Below are 16,273 nucleotides of genomic sequence, written 5' to 3' on the forward strand. Positions count from 1 at the left end.
AGCAATAATCATTGTCATGGTTGTGGTTGTGTGTACGTCCATGTGTGGCAGCATGGACAGCTCCTGTACAGTTAACTTCATGCTGCCTGGCATACAGAAACATCTGAATGAAACACCTGTAAATTAACACTATTACCTTCAGCTCCATTTACTTAAAAAAAAAATCACACCCAGTGTGAAGTGGGCGGTGTCATCACAACATGACTCACTTTAAAAAAAGGAAAAATTGCCTTTTTTTAAAGTCCATACTGCTATTCATAGGGCTGGACATGTGTCATGTGTTTCGCTAGCCAATCACAGTACTGAATTTGCAAAGTCAGCCAATCACATTACAGTTAGTGGTGATGACACTAGCTGTAATGTGATTGGCTGACTTTGCAAAAGTATCGATTTGCATTAACAATGGAAGGGTTAGGGGGTATACAATGCGTTGTAGACTATTGGCCAATCACGGTGCAGGATTGGTCAGTGTCCAAAACTCACTTATAGGGGGCGGCTACACCGCCCCAAAAAAAAGAATAATAATCAAAATGGCGTTTTAGGGATACAGAGGGAGCAGAGGCCCCCAAGAGAGCCCAATTTATGCTGAAGATTAAAGTTTGATGCAGTGGGCTGGGATTTGACTGGATAAAACCCACTGAGCAAGCCTCGAAACTACTTTAACACCGCCCTGTCATCCCGGGGACTATAAAATATGTATTTGGGGCAAACAGAGATCCTCCCCGGTACACAGAAGATGTTTCGTTTAATCTTTTACACTTGGAAAATGTCAACTGCGCTGACTGTCAATACACATAATATTTTAAATAATTATAGTCATTAAGAGAACGTGAAACTTAGGCTATTGTTGATGATCTATGCATGTAAAAAATAAATAAAATACAGCAAATCTCATTGCTCTCATGAAACCGTTTTGTCTATAAAGGTAAAACATTTGTAAAAATTGCTATGGCCAGTGGACAATAACCACAGACAGGAACTCCCACACAACACTATCCAAAACACCCACAAGCAGCCAGCATCAGATCAAAAGGAGACCGCGCACTTGGTGTGCAATGATTGAAATATAAAAAAATGAAGCATCTGAATACTGAAATTATGTTTGCATAGCAACCTGTTGAATGAGTATCCAAATATTTGGGGCCAGCCCTAACATACAATACACACAATATAAGGTGTTTTAGTATTGTTACTGTTTTGGTTGTTTGCCTATCCTTAATGTAAATCACTATTTCAAATAATACATTTATTAGTTTGAATAGTGTTTTTTAAGGCAATGACATAGATGACAAAACTAAATTTGTGGGACAGTTCACTTTGGGACGGTTAAAATTGTGTTAAAGGGATAGTTGTGTGGTGGTGAAAAAAAGTTATCGGGAGCCCTGCCGCTGAGGTGAACAGTTGGATGGTGGTGATGATGGTGATGAGGTCACTGTGGCATGCCTCGTCTTCTCAGATCCAGCGTGTGGAGGCCTTCCTCCCGGCCGAGCGCATGCTGAGTCCCTACTTTATGGGCTGTCTCCGTGGCGGTGATGTCAATCTGGGCATACTTGGAGGAACTTCTCCCTGTTGTTCAAACAATACAATAAAGCTCTATTAACATCGTTCGTTGGTTCTCTTCCTGCACTGCCTGCAAAATGTTATCGCAGCACAATCACAGCCACCCGTCTCTCTGACATGAATATCACTTGCTGTGTTACTGTGTCTGCAAGCTATGACCTTGCTTGAGTTCAGGGGAATTCGCGTGGTGCAGCAGGGGTAAAGTAACCTAACTATCCACCACTGCGGAATCTAGAGGTTTTGAATCCACCGGGGTGCATCCGGCTGGGCCAGTCGACCAGGCGGGAGGGTGATATTTGTCGCTGCCCTCGTGACTCTCAAAGCGTGCTGCTTTCACACTAGCAGTCACTGTTGCAGAGTCCCTATTGAATTGTAGCTCAACATGCTCGGCGACATCATCAAGTGTGTGTCCGTGTGTGGGAGCAATGAGCGAGAAAAATATAAAGGCTTGGGTTAAAAATAGCAGGGCTGACAGCAAGAATGAGTTTTTCCCATTGTGTGGAGAAAGAAAGGGAGAGGAAATGGTGAAACAAAAACAAGTGATTGATTGATGCGTCAGTGGAGGGCTGAGAAAAGTTGAAGTCCCTCAACATTGAGTGGCATCATGTGACCGCAAGCATTACGGCTGTCAGTATCTGTCAGTGGGGCCGTGGTGTTGAACGGGAGGAGTAGCACGGAGATGCTAAATCCTCCCAGTGGGGGCTCTTCACTGGTAGTTGAGCCAATAGGGTACAATAGCAGTGGCAACACAGAAATGTGTAAAAAGGGGGTAAAAATGAGGAGTAACCCACAACTTTCCATAATCTGTAACTTTCCAGAACCGGAGAAGTTCTGCAATGTTTTTTTGTTTATGTTTCCATTATAACCAGAACCACCCCTGAAATGGGAGGTATGTCCTAAAAAAAAAAAAATCTACAAGCTCAGAACGCGTCACATTGCAAAGCACAGTGAGCTTGTAGCTATTTTCACAATTTTAGAAAAGAGTTTACGTTAAGTATACGTTCTCAGCTGTGGCTTCACAGAACATAGGGTTAGTACTACCTCATGAGCAGGGCATTTTTTTTTTTCTGAGAACCTTATCTGAAACAGAGCCGTATATGGAAACATCCAGAAGCTGTGAAATATGTTGCACAGTATGGCACTGTTCGCTTAGTTCTTGTAGTCGAACTACTGTATGAACAGACCCCAAAGGCTGATCCCATTAGAGTGAGTGAATTCACCGCTGTGACGCAAATGCCCTCTGACCCCCTTGATGTGGCACCCTTCTTCCTGGTTGACAGATAAATGACGCTACATGCAGTGAGATAAACTGTATCACCGACATTAGATATTAACTTCTCCCAAGTCGAGGCTCAAGCTGTCCTCTTATTCCTGAGTATAATGACGCTATTAGCTGACTTCTCTGTCAATTACGTCCTGCTGTTGCGTATCTGATGACAAAGACCCAGCTGCTTCGAGAGACAAGAGCAAATCAGACGTCATTTAGGGACAATTCCCTTAACTCTTGATTAAGGAAAATAGAATTATGGGTTGTAACGTACCAAGGGCCTCTTTCCAGGGCTGATGTGAGATCATATAAAAATCTGCTAAATGTACCTTTAACCAGATGAACCCTAGCATCCCTATTCTGGGCATGTCATACATAATAGGCAAACATTTGGCTAAAATAGGCAAGCATTTGGCAAAAATGTATATCTACAAGTTCACAACAATTCACAATACAATATGTTGGGAGATCGGCTACTTTTGGCAAAGCGATAAGGTGAAAAAAGGAGGGGAGAAAGTACAGACCCCTGGGGGACCCCTGTCAATGAAGAATAATAGGGTTTGAGTGTCATCACTGGTGACAGGAGATCAGACATGCACATACTTGCAAGGCCAGAAGTGTTCTTACTCTGTGGAGGAAGATGTGTACCACCAGCCCCCCTGATCCCAGGGCTGGTCTCCTGCAGCTCCAACTCCATGTAGTTGAGCTCCTTCTTGGACGTGGGACTGATGGGGATGTTCACATAGGTCACACAGTCACCACCACCACCACGAGGTCTGTCGGGAAATGGCATCTCTGGTGGGAACACAAACACTGGCCCTGCCAAAGCAGGAGTAACGAAATGTAAATCAGAGTGACATAACTCTCCTGTACATACGTTCTGTGATAGAGGTTTCTTTAATCATGGTGTAGATGGAACAGTTCAGCAAGAGAAGCTTAATCCTTGTATTTTCAAATCAGCAAATGCTTGACAAAACAAATAGTTGTCTAACGCCATGGTTCTCAAAGTGGGGTCCGGGGACCCCCAGGGGTACTTGAGGGGGTTCCAGGGGGTACCCAGCTAAATGATGGACAGGAACCAAATGGACCCTTATGGGTCTGTAACTCTGAGAGTGTACAAATGGAACCAAATGGACCCTAACAGGTCCATTTGGTTCCATTTGTACACTCTCAGAGTTAAATTAACATTGATTTTATAATATGAATTGGGGTCCCAGAGGTATAAATGCCATTAAATGGGGGTCCGTAGCCTAATGCATGTCAAACTGGGGGTCCTTGAAATTAAAATGGTTGAGAATCACTGCTAGAGCCGTAAAAAAAAACTTCTCTTATTGGGGTCCCTGGCTTATCTTTTGAAATGGGGGTCCACGGGCTAATAAGTGTCAATTTGGGGGTCCTTGACATGAAAAAGTTTGAGAACCACTGGTCTAACGCCACCATCACAAAAAATCTGTCCCATCAATGTGGAAAATCCGCTGCAAGGATCCAGTGGTGCAAACCAAATTGGGATAATCAGATTCGTTACACAAAATCTTGTTATTCATGTGTAAAATCCTATTTTATAACTGGGGATTATCCCAATGATGACCTATAGCATCATAAGGGGCGGCATGTGGCTCCGGAGGTAGAGCAGCTGTCTAGGAATTGGAAGGTCCTCGGTTCAATCCCCACTCCAGGCTTAGAGTTGAAGTGTCCTTGAGTAAGACAGTGATCCCCACCTGCTCCCTGGGTTGTGTACTACTATCACCCACTGCTCCTAATAGTCAAACTGGGTAAATGCAGAGGATGGCGAATACCGTGACAATAACTAAAAAGGACACAATTATATTACTATTATGAATGATCAATCTCTATGCAGCCACAACGTCCATTGCTTTACAAAATCCATACAATTATATATTACATCATAATAGGTTATGAAATATTCCACATTATACAATATTTAAATTCATTATTTTTCAAGTTTACTATACATAAAATGTCTAAAAGTGATTGAAATAAAAGTTACTATTTGGAAAACTAGCAAAAAAAAATGTAAGTTAGAAAACATTTGGCTTACGACATCTATTTTGTATACATTTTGTGCAGCACTCACACAACAGCTTTAATATAATGCAAAATACATTCAGCGCAAAGAAGAGCTGAACGTAATTTGTGCAATTACATTTCACAAAAATGGGGCTGTGATATCTGACATGACTTATTTTAAAGTTAACTTCAGTCGAAATCCATTGTCTCGCTGACAAGATACAAGTTCAATGGAGCGTTCCATTATGGCTGATTAGACGAAACGCACAAATAAATTGAGTAAATGGTGCTGTCATGAAACTGTGAAGAATAAAAGACACAAAATAAAACTACAAATGGAAAGCAATCTCAATCCATCTTAACAGGTGAGCTTTTCCTATCAAACGTACAAATAGCACATAGGGTACTACTGCTCATAGCGCCCTGTCTGTGTGCCGACTGCCGAGTCCTAACTCATAGAAGGTATGATCATGGCAACAGGAAGTCCACAAAACAGCTTTACCTGTCATGAAACTAAAGCATCAAGAAGCAATCACACACACAGTGTATATACAGGTATGTATGCTTAACTCAGGCATAACTTGGGCGCCGTCCGACCGAACGACCTCAAACTTTACGTATGTGTCCCCGATGACCCGGGGGTGTCTGGCGCTGAGTGGGAATTCAATCGGCCCAACAGTTTCCCAGAACTAAAAAAAAAATGGATATCTATATCTGTCCGCGACCCACATTGGCTTCACGGATTGGCCCAGATTACGTTTGTGCCACTATGCCAATATGTGTGTTGGCGTGTACAATGGACCTCCATTCCCGTAACTGTATGCTCAAGTATGCCAACAATATGACAATACGACAACAATTCTGACAACATCAGGTATCTCTGCATCTCCATATTTAGTCCATTGGTCGTGTAGTAGTGGGTACCCCACTGGGTACTTTGAGAACTTTTACAACGGGTACTCTGACAACAAGTACAAGGAGTATTGCATAACCAGGTGGTGGGCCATGCATTCCAAACTTGCATCGTTCCCCGATGCAAGTTGGTTCCAGAGTAGTGTGTTTGTGCACACACGAACACACTGTGTGCACTGCGCACAATCCTGTACCCAGTGGTGGAAAGTAACTAGTACATTTACTTAAGTACTGTACTTAAGTACAATTTTGAGGTATTTGTACTTTACTTGAGTATTTCCAATTTCCAATACTTTTACTTCTACTCCACTACATCTCAGAGGCAAATATTGTACTTTAACTCCACTACAATTATTTGAAAACTTTAGTTACTTGTTATTTTTCAATTATAAATTATGATAAAAATGAAACATATATATTAACCACTTTAGCCCTATTTTATACATAGGCTATTTTCAAACATTTTAGTACTTTTACTTTTGGTACTTTAAGTACATTTTGATGCCAATACTTTTGTACTTTTACAAAAGTAAATTTTTAATTCTGGACTTTCACTTGTAATAGAGTATTTCTATATTTCATTATTGATACTTTTACTTAAGTAAAGAATTTGAGTACTTTTTCCACCACTGCCTGTACCCATGTGTTTCATTGGTTTGTGTACTCAGTTCACATACAGTCTGCGTCTGTTTTCTACTGTTGTTCTGCATTTGTTCTTTTGTGTTGACATGGTTTCATGAATCGCTTGGGGATTTGTTTGTCTCACAGTATAAAATTAAGTCTCTTGTTTTACAGCTTCTGATTTCTACATGCATGCTAATCCAGCATGGTAGAACCAATGTCTGTCAGTCCTGGCCCAGCTCTCAGCTTTGCCAGTGTTCCAATTACACTGTGACGTTCAGGAACTACAAAACTAGAACTAGAACTACAAAATAACTAAAACTAGAATTGGAAAAAAACTAAAACATTTTAGTTAACTGAAATAAAAATGAAAATGAGGCTTTACAAAAAACTATAACTAACTGCAACTGTATTTTGTGTTTACAAAGCGAACTAAAATCATAGCGAAAAGAGTCCCGGGGTCCTTAGTTTTAGTCTTTCTCAAAAAACGTGGTCTGAGCTTGTAGATCTGCTGTATTTGCTAATTGCTATATTTTCCCTGACAAATCCATATAAAAAGAAAAAATAATAATAAAAACAAAACAAAAAACTAAGCCTTTTCAAAAAAGAAATAAACTTAACTAGCAAACCCACTTTTAAACTGAAATTGAAAACAAAAACTTGAATGGAAATAAAAATAAAAACTATAGGAAAATGGAAAATGCTTAACTATATTAACCTTGAGGGGGTGGGGGGGGTTACAATGGACGGTGACAAAGACAAAGCCATTATTTTTCATGAGCTGCTGAATGTGTCCACAGTAAGGGCACGGTCACAACGCACTTTTATTCTACCTACAGTATGAGGCGGATTCTGCCAATGCATTTCAATGGGAATGGACTGGTTTGCGGATTTCTTTAAAAAAAAAAAAACGCTCCATTCCCATTGAAATGTATTGTCAGAATCCGCCCTCATAGGTAGAATAAAAGTGTGGTGTGACCGTACCCTAATACACCTTTCTACACTTAAATGTACAGTTTTGGAAGATAAAAACATATGCTGCATATAACAGCAATACCCAATGGTCATTACCTACTGTAGGAGGAAATGGGCCTGTGGCATTTCAAAGTGTAGTCCTTTTTATTATTCAACAGTATCAGTCTGAATCACTAACACCAGGTTTTCAAAATCGCTGCCTTGACATTGTTATTTGGCAGTATATTAATAAGACAGCAGTTCTTCATTACAGCGGTTATGTTTCAAGGTCGGTTTATCTCCTGCCTATAGCCCTGGGCTGTCACAGCTAGGAACAGAAACACAGTAACAAGGCTATCTCTGGGACAGCATTGTTATTGTAGGCATACTTCTATAAAACAGCATGATATAAATAAAAAAGCACATCCTCACATGAAAGGGCTCGTGCCTGACCCGTACAACAGAGAACATTCTTTAGAATAGGACACGATAGATTCTAAGATCTCAAACTCTGATACATGAGGGATTTTTTTGAACACCCCCTGCATCTGTGCCTGATGTGATTTTGCAGTTTTGACCATTGCTACAGTATGTCAGAAAACATGCTATCCCCCTTGGGTCCCCCAGTAAAATCACTTGGAAGCCATTACATACTGGCACTCAAGTGTTAGTGGGTGCAGCCCCTGGCAGCGTCTGGGAGAGGCTTGGTGCCTAATTGATCAGACGTCAACCGTCTGTGGCAGTGGCAGTGGCCACTAATGGGTGCCATTATGACAATGTCATTAAGACAATGTCAGGGCGATGATCCCAGCTGGGAAACAACTAAACCCATTTTGGGAAGAATGCACTCTTCTCTCTGTGTGTGTGTGTGTGTGTGTGTGTGTGTGTGTGTGTGTGTGTGTGTGTGTGTGTGTGTGTGTGTGTGTGTGTGTGTGTGTGTGTGTGTGTGTGTGTGTGTGTGTGTGTGTGTGTGTGTGTGTGTGTGTGTGTGTGTGCGTGCGTGCGTGCGTGCGTGCGTGCGTGCGTGCGTGCGTGCGTGCGTGCGTGCGTGCGTGCGTGCGTGCGTGTGTGGAGCTCTGGCAGTCACCTCAAAACTCATCAAAAGGAGAAGTATGTCATTATCGGATACGATGGATGGACTACCCATATAATAGGAAAATGTGTGTGTGTGTGTGTGCTTCAAAGGGACAATATACAACATTCAGCCACCAGATGTCACACTTTTACAACATCGGTGTTGCAAAGGTTCGCTATTTCTCCCTCACATCTTTGAACATAAAATTAGTAATGCAATACCTTCCGAGAATATATTTAGAGAAAAAAATACCCTTCCCAATGAAAACACATGGACAATGGTGGCCGTCAGCTTATAGTTTACAGAGGTAAACAAATAATTAATTGTGGAGTTTTGCTGAACTGACAAAATCTCATCGCTCATAATTCCGACATCCTATAATAATGGCCTGGCACCATTAGGCAAACATTGGTGTGGATGATGCCAACAGCGACCTGCTCCACAGAGCCTACACACACACATGGAGAGGTCACGCATCACTGTGAGAGTCGTGTTCTTTAACTTCTCCAGCACCTTCAACACCATCCAACCACTCCAACCACTCCAACCACGCCGGCTAGCATAGAAGTTGACCATAGCCTGGTGGACTGGATAACGGACTACCTCACCTGTACACCTCAGTATGTCAGACTGCAGTGTCCTGCAGTCTGACGTACTAAAATGGTGGGCTGGTGAGCAACACCGATGCTCCTGAAGGAGCTTGCTGTCACCGTTCCTGTTCACCCTCTACAACTCCAACTTCCGCTTCAACTCGAGTATGTGCCACCTACAGAAGTTCTCTGACAACTCCTCCATTGTCGACGAGGAGGAGTACAGAGCTCTGGTAGAGAGCTTCATAGCGTGGTGTGACAACATCCATGCGATGCCAAGATGTTTTAGAAACATCTACTAAATGCCCAGAGGCCATTTTGCCATTCTGAAATGTCAGGATGTCATTGTGCTGAAATGGGCCACTACCGTAGCCTGGCTCCAGCCCCTGAATCGCTAGCCACGCCCATTCTGGAGTGAAATGAAATGAAAATTCAGGCTGAGTGTCAGGCTGCCTGCCACTACCACAGCGTACAAAGTACTCACCTTCACTCTCGTGAAAATGTCTCTGCTGTCCACAGGTACCCATTGGCTCATACTTGATTTTGTCTTCTGTCTGGAAGATATACAGCAAAGGATTGTTGATTATATAACAGGCTGTGCTGGCAAACTCAAACGTTTTAAATATTTCACCAGTAGGTTTGAAAGACATCGTTTCATCAGCAGTTCAATGGGCATGTTAAAACATATATTTTTTTACGGAGAGCCAAGTATTTGGAGTCTACAAAAACTCCTTCAGTGCCTTCAGTCAGCTTCAGCCAAATATCCTGTCTGCTGAGTTTCATCACTACGGAGGCTTACCGCTGCCTTTCAATCTGTGCCCACTGATCCCTGATTCTAGGCAGGCATTTGAACAGCTGCTGTGCTGTGAGGATTGCTGGAATCGTGCTGCCTCATTGCTCCCTGCCTCAGTAAGAGCTGGGCGCAGCAGCATAAAGGAAGGGAAGGTTTGTGGTTTAGTTGTGTTTCTGTGGACTGGGTCCTTTGGATTGGAGCGGAACCATGGCCAAGATGAATGGCGGTCAGCTAGAGACAACGTGGCAGTCTGTAATCAACATTATATACAGTAATGTAATGTGGATTACTGACAGCCATTGCATTCCAGATGATTAGTTCAAAAGCATATTGTAGCCTATAAAACATCATATCAAATCACTTTTATTTTGTTTATGTTATGTTGTGATTATTGTTTTGGTGGAACACGCACCTATAGAATTGAGCGCACCATTTCCTACTGAACTTTTTTGAAGCCTATAATCTGCAACATCAGAGGATTAACTGTTTAATTAAAAAAAGTTATATTCCAATTTCCAAACCATCTGCCACTACAATGCTGCTTCACTGCACTTTGCCTTTGTGTGAGACTTTGTGAAGTACTGTTTTCTCAACGTCTGGTCCGGGGGCCACCCGGGGTCCAAATGGACCCTTGTGGGTCTGGAACTCTGAGAGTGTACAAATGGAACCAAATGGATCCGTAATTGTACACTCTCAGGGTTAAATAAACACTGAGAATTGTACAGTCTAGATTGAGGTCCCAGGTATAAAAGGAATGGGGTACTGTGGCCTAATATTAAACAGCTCATGCAGCCGTGCAGCTGTAGATGGGTGCTCTGGAGCAGGATGACTCTCATCATACACCCACATGTAACTATTGTAATATTATTAGTAGGGGAGCAACGGTACACAAAATTCACGTTTCGATATTTTGGTGTCTCGATTCGTGTCACAAAAGGGGTCCTTGAGGTGGTTCCAGGGGGTCCCCAGCAAAATTGTTTAATATAGCATCAAAATCTGTTTATCCACTTTAACCCTATATACTGTACATAGGCTATTTGACAATCTGTGGGGTAAAATAAATGCACTGTAGAAGCTATTTCACTATACATTATTAAGGACGTTGAGGTAAGAAAAACAAGCGCTCCTCTTCCCCAACACTCCACTGAACGTGGAGTGGTGTTGTTGTGAATGGGTGCACCATCTTAATATGTTGGTGTTAAACTCTATATTTTAATTCTGCAATAAATGTAAAAATTCGGTACGGGCCGGTTCGGTCCGTTACACCGGTTTGGATCGGTATTTTGCACACCTTATTATTAGATATTATTGTAGTGTAAGTAACACACAGAGAATGCTGTTATTCAAACAACTTCAACTCCACATATACTTAGTTGACCCGGGTCCCCCAGGGCTCTATACTAGGTCTGCAAATGGCAGATCTATAAGATCACAACACAACACAACGCAACGTGGTGTGAGCTTGAAGATCGGCTATTTTCAGCAAATGCACGCCGGCAGGATAAGAACGCTAGGCTTCAGCGGTTAATTTAATCACACAGTATGTGAACATGGCAGACACATTATGTCATCAGTGTTTGATATTTATAACTGCACACAGTAAAGTCCTCTGCGTTGAACTCGGGAGTGTAAAAACGGCGCCAAAGGGACATGTCCATTGCGATCAGTGCATAGTCCAATCAACATAATGTCGTGTGCTAAGTTACTGAAGCAAGACGTTCTTTTCAGAACTATAATAGACTTAGTGCATGATCAGCAATCCCTGCACATTGTAGAACACTTTAAGCTGACATTTGCTGCTTTAAAAAAGAAAAACCTTGGAGCTGTAATTAATATTAATTCTTCTTAAGCGCCAGCTACACAGTAAAATCCTTGATTTTTTACTGTGTAGCGATAAAAAAATAAAATGTATTGTCACGCTATCAAGTTTTCCCAGACTAGTTTCCCTGGAACTGACAGCACACTGACGTAACGCTGCCACTGTGTGCATGGTCCTGATAGTGTAAAGCGGATTACAGGGTACGGGGGACGGCATACCTCCGAATTCTTCTCCAGCGCCCGACTCTCCATGATCTCATAAGAAGGATCAACTTTGTGTCTTTCCTCTTTAATGTTCAGCCTCTTATCTGTTGGTGAAGGCAGATAAGAAGGGTGCACATGAGATATGTGAGATAAAACTCAAAGCACCAAAAAGCCTGTAAAAGAAAAGGGTGAGGTAGATGATGGCAGAAAAGCACAGTTTAATAATGGGTACAAATGCTAAATTGTGCGTTTGTTTGCTTTTGGAATAGACTGTGATGCAGCCAAATTGGCCTCTTGGTATAAACGTACGAGTCCCTGCAGAGGCAAAGACGGGAACAATTGAGGAAATAGCAGGGACAGATTTGTCATCTCACTCAGTACCACAGAGATATTACAGAACTGGATATAGCATTACTTTGCTGTCTGCTGCTCCCTTGCGTGTTTGAGGAAAGTGCTGTATTAGTCATGGATAATGGCACCAAGGATGGTTACATTACAGTGGTGGAAAGTAAGGTAACTAAGTACATGTACTCAAGTACTGTACTTAAGTACACTTTTGATGTATTTTTACTTTACTGGAGTATTTCCAATGTTCTATACTTTTACTTCTACTCCACTACAGTATTGGGCTGTTGTGCGCATCGGGCTCTTGTGCGCTTGGAGATCTGCTATTTTCAAAAGATGTGTATACATGTATTGAACTTTCTGCTGAAATGGGACATTCTGTATAATGAGTACTTTTACTTTTGGTACTTTAAGTATATATTGATGCTAATACTTTTGTACTTTTACCCAAGTACATTTTAAATGCCAGACTTTTGCTATTTGTAGATTGTGGTATTGATACTTTTACTCAAGTAAAAAATGACAGTACTTTTTCCACCACATTAGATCTTGGTTTCAGTAGGGCTGTGCGATATGGTCAAAATAAAGTCACAATATTCGAATCAATTGCTTAAATCATATTTTGATATTACGATACTTTCTAGACAGTATCTAGTCCCTTATCGCGATATAATATTTATATATTGTCCAGCCTTAATTTACAGACATAACAACCCGTATGGCCTTCACAGTGCAAATGCAAAAACAACAGTGTCTAAGTGAGTGGAGTTGAATAATGTATTGCTGCTGTATAGCACCTCTAATTACAGTTTATTAATCTTGCAGTAACTTTCAACAATAGCCTTGTGCTGCTCACAGGAATTAATGGTACAGTCAATACATCATGACAATAGCATGCAGGAGCAGCACAGACTGCAGAATGCGTGGTAATTAGAGGGAACAAATGGAAGAAAAAACAAAGGAAGAAAAACGTTTTTTTTTTATTGATGTAAGACAGAAGAAAAGGACAGAAACAAAGAATCCAACTCAGAGGACGAATACTTTGAAGAGGAAAACACAAAACGCCATGTGGAGGGCTTTGTTTTGTGCTCAGTTGAAGAAGAAGAAGAAGAAGTAGAAGAATAAGATGAGAAAACAAGAACGAGAAGAAGATGGAGGGAGGGAGGGACCTCTTACCTTCAAAGGTCACTGAATGACCTTTCACCTCCTCCTCCTCGCATTGAGGAGCTCCGGCCACGCTCCTCCGTGCTCCTCCAGAACCATGAACTTGTTCTAGAGGATCCACCTTGTGCTCCAGAGTTTTCCTAATCCAGGCCCCAGACGGGACGGGTTGACCAAAGATGGTGCAGTTCTTCTCACAACCGTGCAAAGTGGAACCGTTATGCTTGGTATAGGCGTTTGCGGGGGTGACGTGTAAGGGACGGCGACAGTTCTGCCCTCTACACTTAAAACATTTTTCATAAAGGGCTGTTCTACTGTCTTGCTGAGAATCAGGCGGGAGCGATGCTGCTGTGCACCTGTCGGCTGATTTCGATTCAAGTTCACGTCCCAGCGCGGATTTCATCGACTCGTACGAGTTCATTTGGTTGGCCTTTGCCGCCGCATCTGCCTTCGGGTAACTCAGCAGTTCAGCTATGAGGCTGGCTAACTTATCTCTTCCTTTTTTTGGCTGAGGCGTTTCCTCCGTTTTCTCCTTCTGCGCGTGCTTCTGGGAACTGTGGGTGGCGGCGTCCTGCGAGCGAGAGGCTGCGGTGTTCTTAGTGGTGAACATCTTGGTGGGTTGTTGTGCGGAGGTGCCGGCGCTGCACGGGGACTTGTCAACACTTTGATCTGCCGGATTGAGAACATGATGCTCTGTCTGGAGCCACAAGTCTTGTTCATGCTGTTCGCTGTGCCTCTTGGGCCAAATGGTAATATACTCTTGGATATCATGAACTATTATATCTAGAGAGCTGTGTCTAATGTGAATCATACACTGTAAAGTAATAATAATAATCAAAATAATAAATTAGTCTTTGCAGCGCATTTCTTGAACTCAATACACTGTACAATCCTGAGTGAAAGTTTTTTCAGTTTAATTAACCCTCAGGATTTTACTGTATACATATATGCCCTTTGTTTGTGTTTGCCATAACCAATGTTCAGGGTGCACAAACATAAAGCACATTTTTGATGAAGACACTTACCTGGTATGGCAGGAATCATTGCACTGCTGGCTGGGGTGTATGGTGTTCCCTGTAAGGTGATGGGGGAAAAGAATTATAAAGCAGACCCTGAACACAATGGACCTTCACACAAACAAAGTTAATTGAGTTTAATTTGTACAGAACATAAGCTGTGGTACTACATAAGCATCTTGGGTATTGATTGTTTTTCTTTTCAGAAAATGTTTATAAAGCTCCAAACAGGGGCATAACAGCCATAGTCTCCCGTAGCAAATCTACTGTAAATAGATTCATTATGCTGCTTGATTCTGATTGGTTCAGTCCCCTTCTAGTAAAATACTCTGTTCCTACATACACAACTGGACCGCATTTATCGGTATCACTGCATCAACAGCTTGTTTACAATATTAACCGCACCTTTATATGGATGTATTACCACTCACAATGTAGTTTTTAAATACATTTGGCTCAAGTCTCTCTTTGAATGCGAGCTGTGAAAAACTTTTATCATGATTTTCATGGTTTGGTGTTTATTGTCACATGCATACATTACAGTTAAAGCAGTATTATAGGCAGTGAAATTATTGTACTTCAAGCTTCCTCATAGTGTGGATATCAGTAAGATGATAACGTTTTTTGACAAACTCTGATTTCAAGAGTCAGCTACTAACCATATTTGCACTGTGGCCATTTTGCGCTTACATCATACTCCGGGTGGTGCTTACCATCCTTGAGTATGATGTACGTAAGAGCAAAATGGCCACCATATGAAAAGTGAATAATAATATTCACCACCATATATTCTCTGAAGAGAGAGGTATAGTGCAGCAAAGGTTAAACTTGATTTGAATTAGTAACCAAATGCACTACCAGTAGGTGGAGCTCTATGTGTAGAATATCCAATGAAGTAACCTTCTATTCACATTTCACTGACAACAAGCTATCATTTTTTCAACAATATGAGGACCCTGCTTCAAATTCATGTTTATTTATAATAGAATAAAATCAATCAATCAATCAATCAATCAATCAATCAATCAATCAACCAACCAATCATCAACTGTTTTATGTCCAGCCGTTTAATGAAAAACTGTGAAAAATTATGAATTGTCCATTCAAGAACAGTGAGCATGCGCTATGCATAAAATGTAAAATATCATAAGCTTGAAACCTGTTAAATTAAATTATCTAAAAAAGGAAAAAGTTTCTTTTGAACTGCAAGTGCAAGGGCGACAGAAATTAGCCTCAAGAAATCTAGCAGGCAGCGGGGAGAAAAACAAGTTCTAAACAATTACTACATCTAAATGAAGTCCAATCAATATCAGTCAAGGGTAACGCAGCACCCGTTCACAGAAACAAGGCCAACCGACCAACTAAAGGTTGGAGATGCTCAGACAGAGGAATACTCCTGCAGCACCAGGAAATTATGCCGCTAAACATCCCACCTGCTAGACAGATGGGCCGTGGGATTGTTATTTGTTTGTCCTGATGGGAAAAAAAACAGGGAGAGATCTCACACAGGTCATTATTGATAGCTAGCTACAGAACAGATTATACAGTGATGAGGCCAGTGTTATGCACATCCATATCTGTCGCTGGACAAAATGAACGTAATCAAAAGAAAGGAAAAGTCGGCACAACAGCTTGATGCTCCGAAAAATGTTTTACTGTGCGAACTCAGCAAACAACGTTTCGACCCCAGGAGCAAAATGTTGTTTGCTGAGTTTTCATAGTAAAACTTTTTCAGGGCATCCAGCTGTGCACACAAGCTGCCATAACCATCCCGGTTCGATCCCCGCCTCCGCTTCACTTCGTGTCAAAGCGTCCTTGAGTAACTGCTCCCGATGAGCATGTTGGTGCTTTGCATGGTTGCCTCCACTATCAGTGTGAATGTGTGTGAATGGGTGAATGTAATGCACATTGTGTGGATAAAGGTGATAT

General features: G+C 41.7%; 1 protein-coding gene across 1 annotated transcript in view; it reads right to left on the minus strand.

The window, feature by feature from the left end:
• Positions 1-391: 391 nt before the first annotated feature.
• Positions 392-16,273, minus strand: part of LOC311034369 (protein Dok-7-like) — a 39,651-nt gene continuing 23,769 nt past the window's right edge. The window contains exons 8-12 of the mRNA XM_084042250.1: positions 14,354-14,402; positions 11,838-11,926; positions 9,492-9,561; positions 3,455-3,646; positions 392-1,566 (exon numbers count right to left, since the gene is read on the minus strand). Coding sequence (XP_083898376.1) covers positions 1,430-1,566; positions 3,455-3,646; positions 9,492-9,561; positions 11,838-11,926; positions 14,354-14,402 — 537 coding nt within the window. The 3' untranslated portion in view covers positions 392-1,429. The remainder of the gene's footprint in view (positions 1,567-3,454; positions 3,647-9,491; positions 9,562-11,837; positions 11,927-14,353; positions 14,403-16,273) is intronic.

Source organism: Gymnoscopelus microlampas, assembly GCF_963454915.1.
Source record: "Gymnoscopelus microlampas genome assembly, chromosome: 19".
In the NCBI taxonomy this organism is placed as follows: Eukaryota; Metazoa; Chordata; class Actinopteri; order Myctophiformes; family Myctophidae; genus Gymnoscopelus; species Gymnoscopelus microlampas.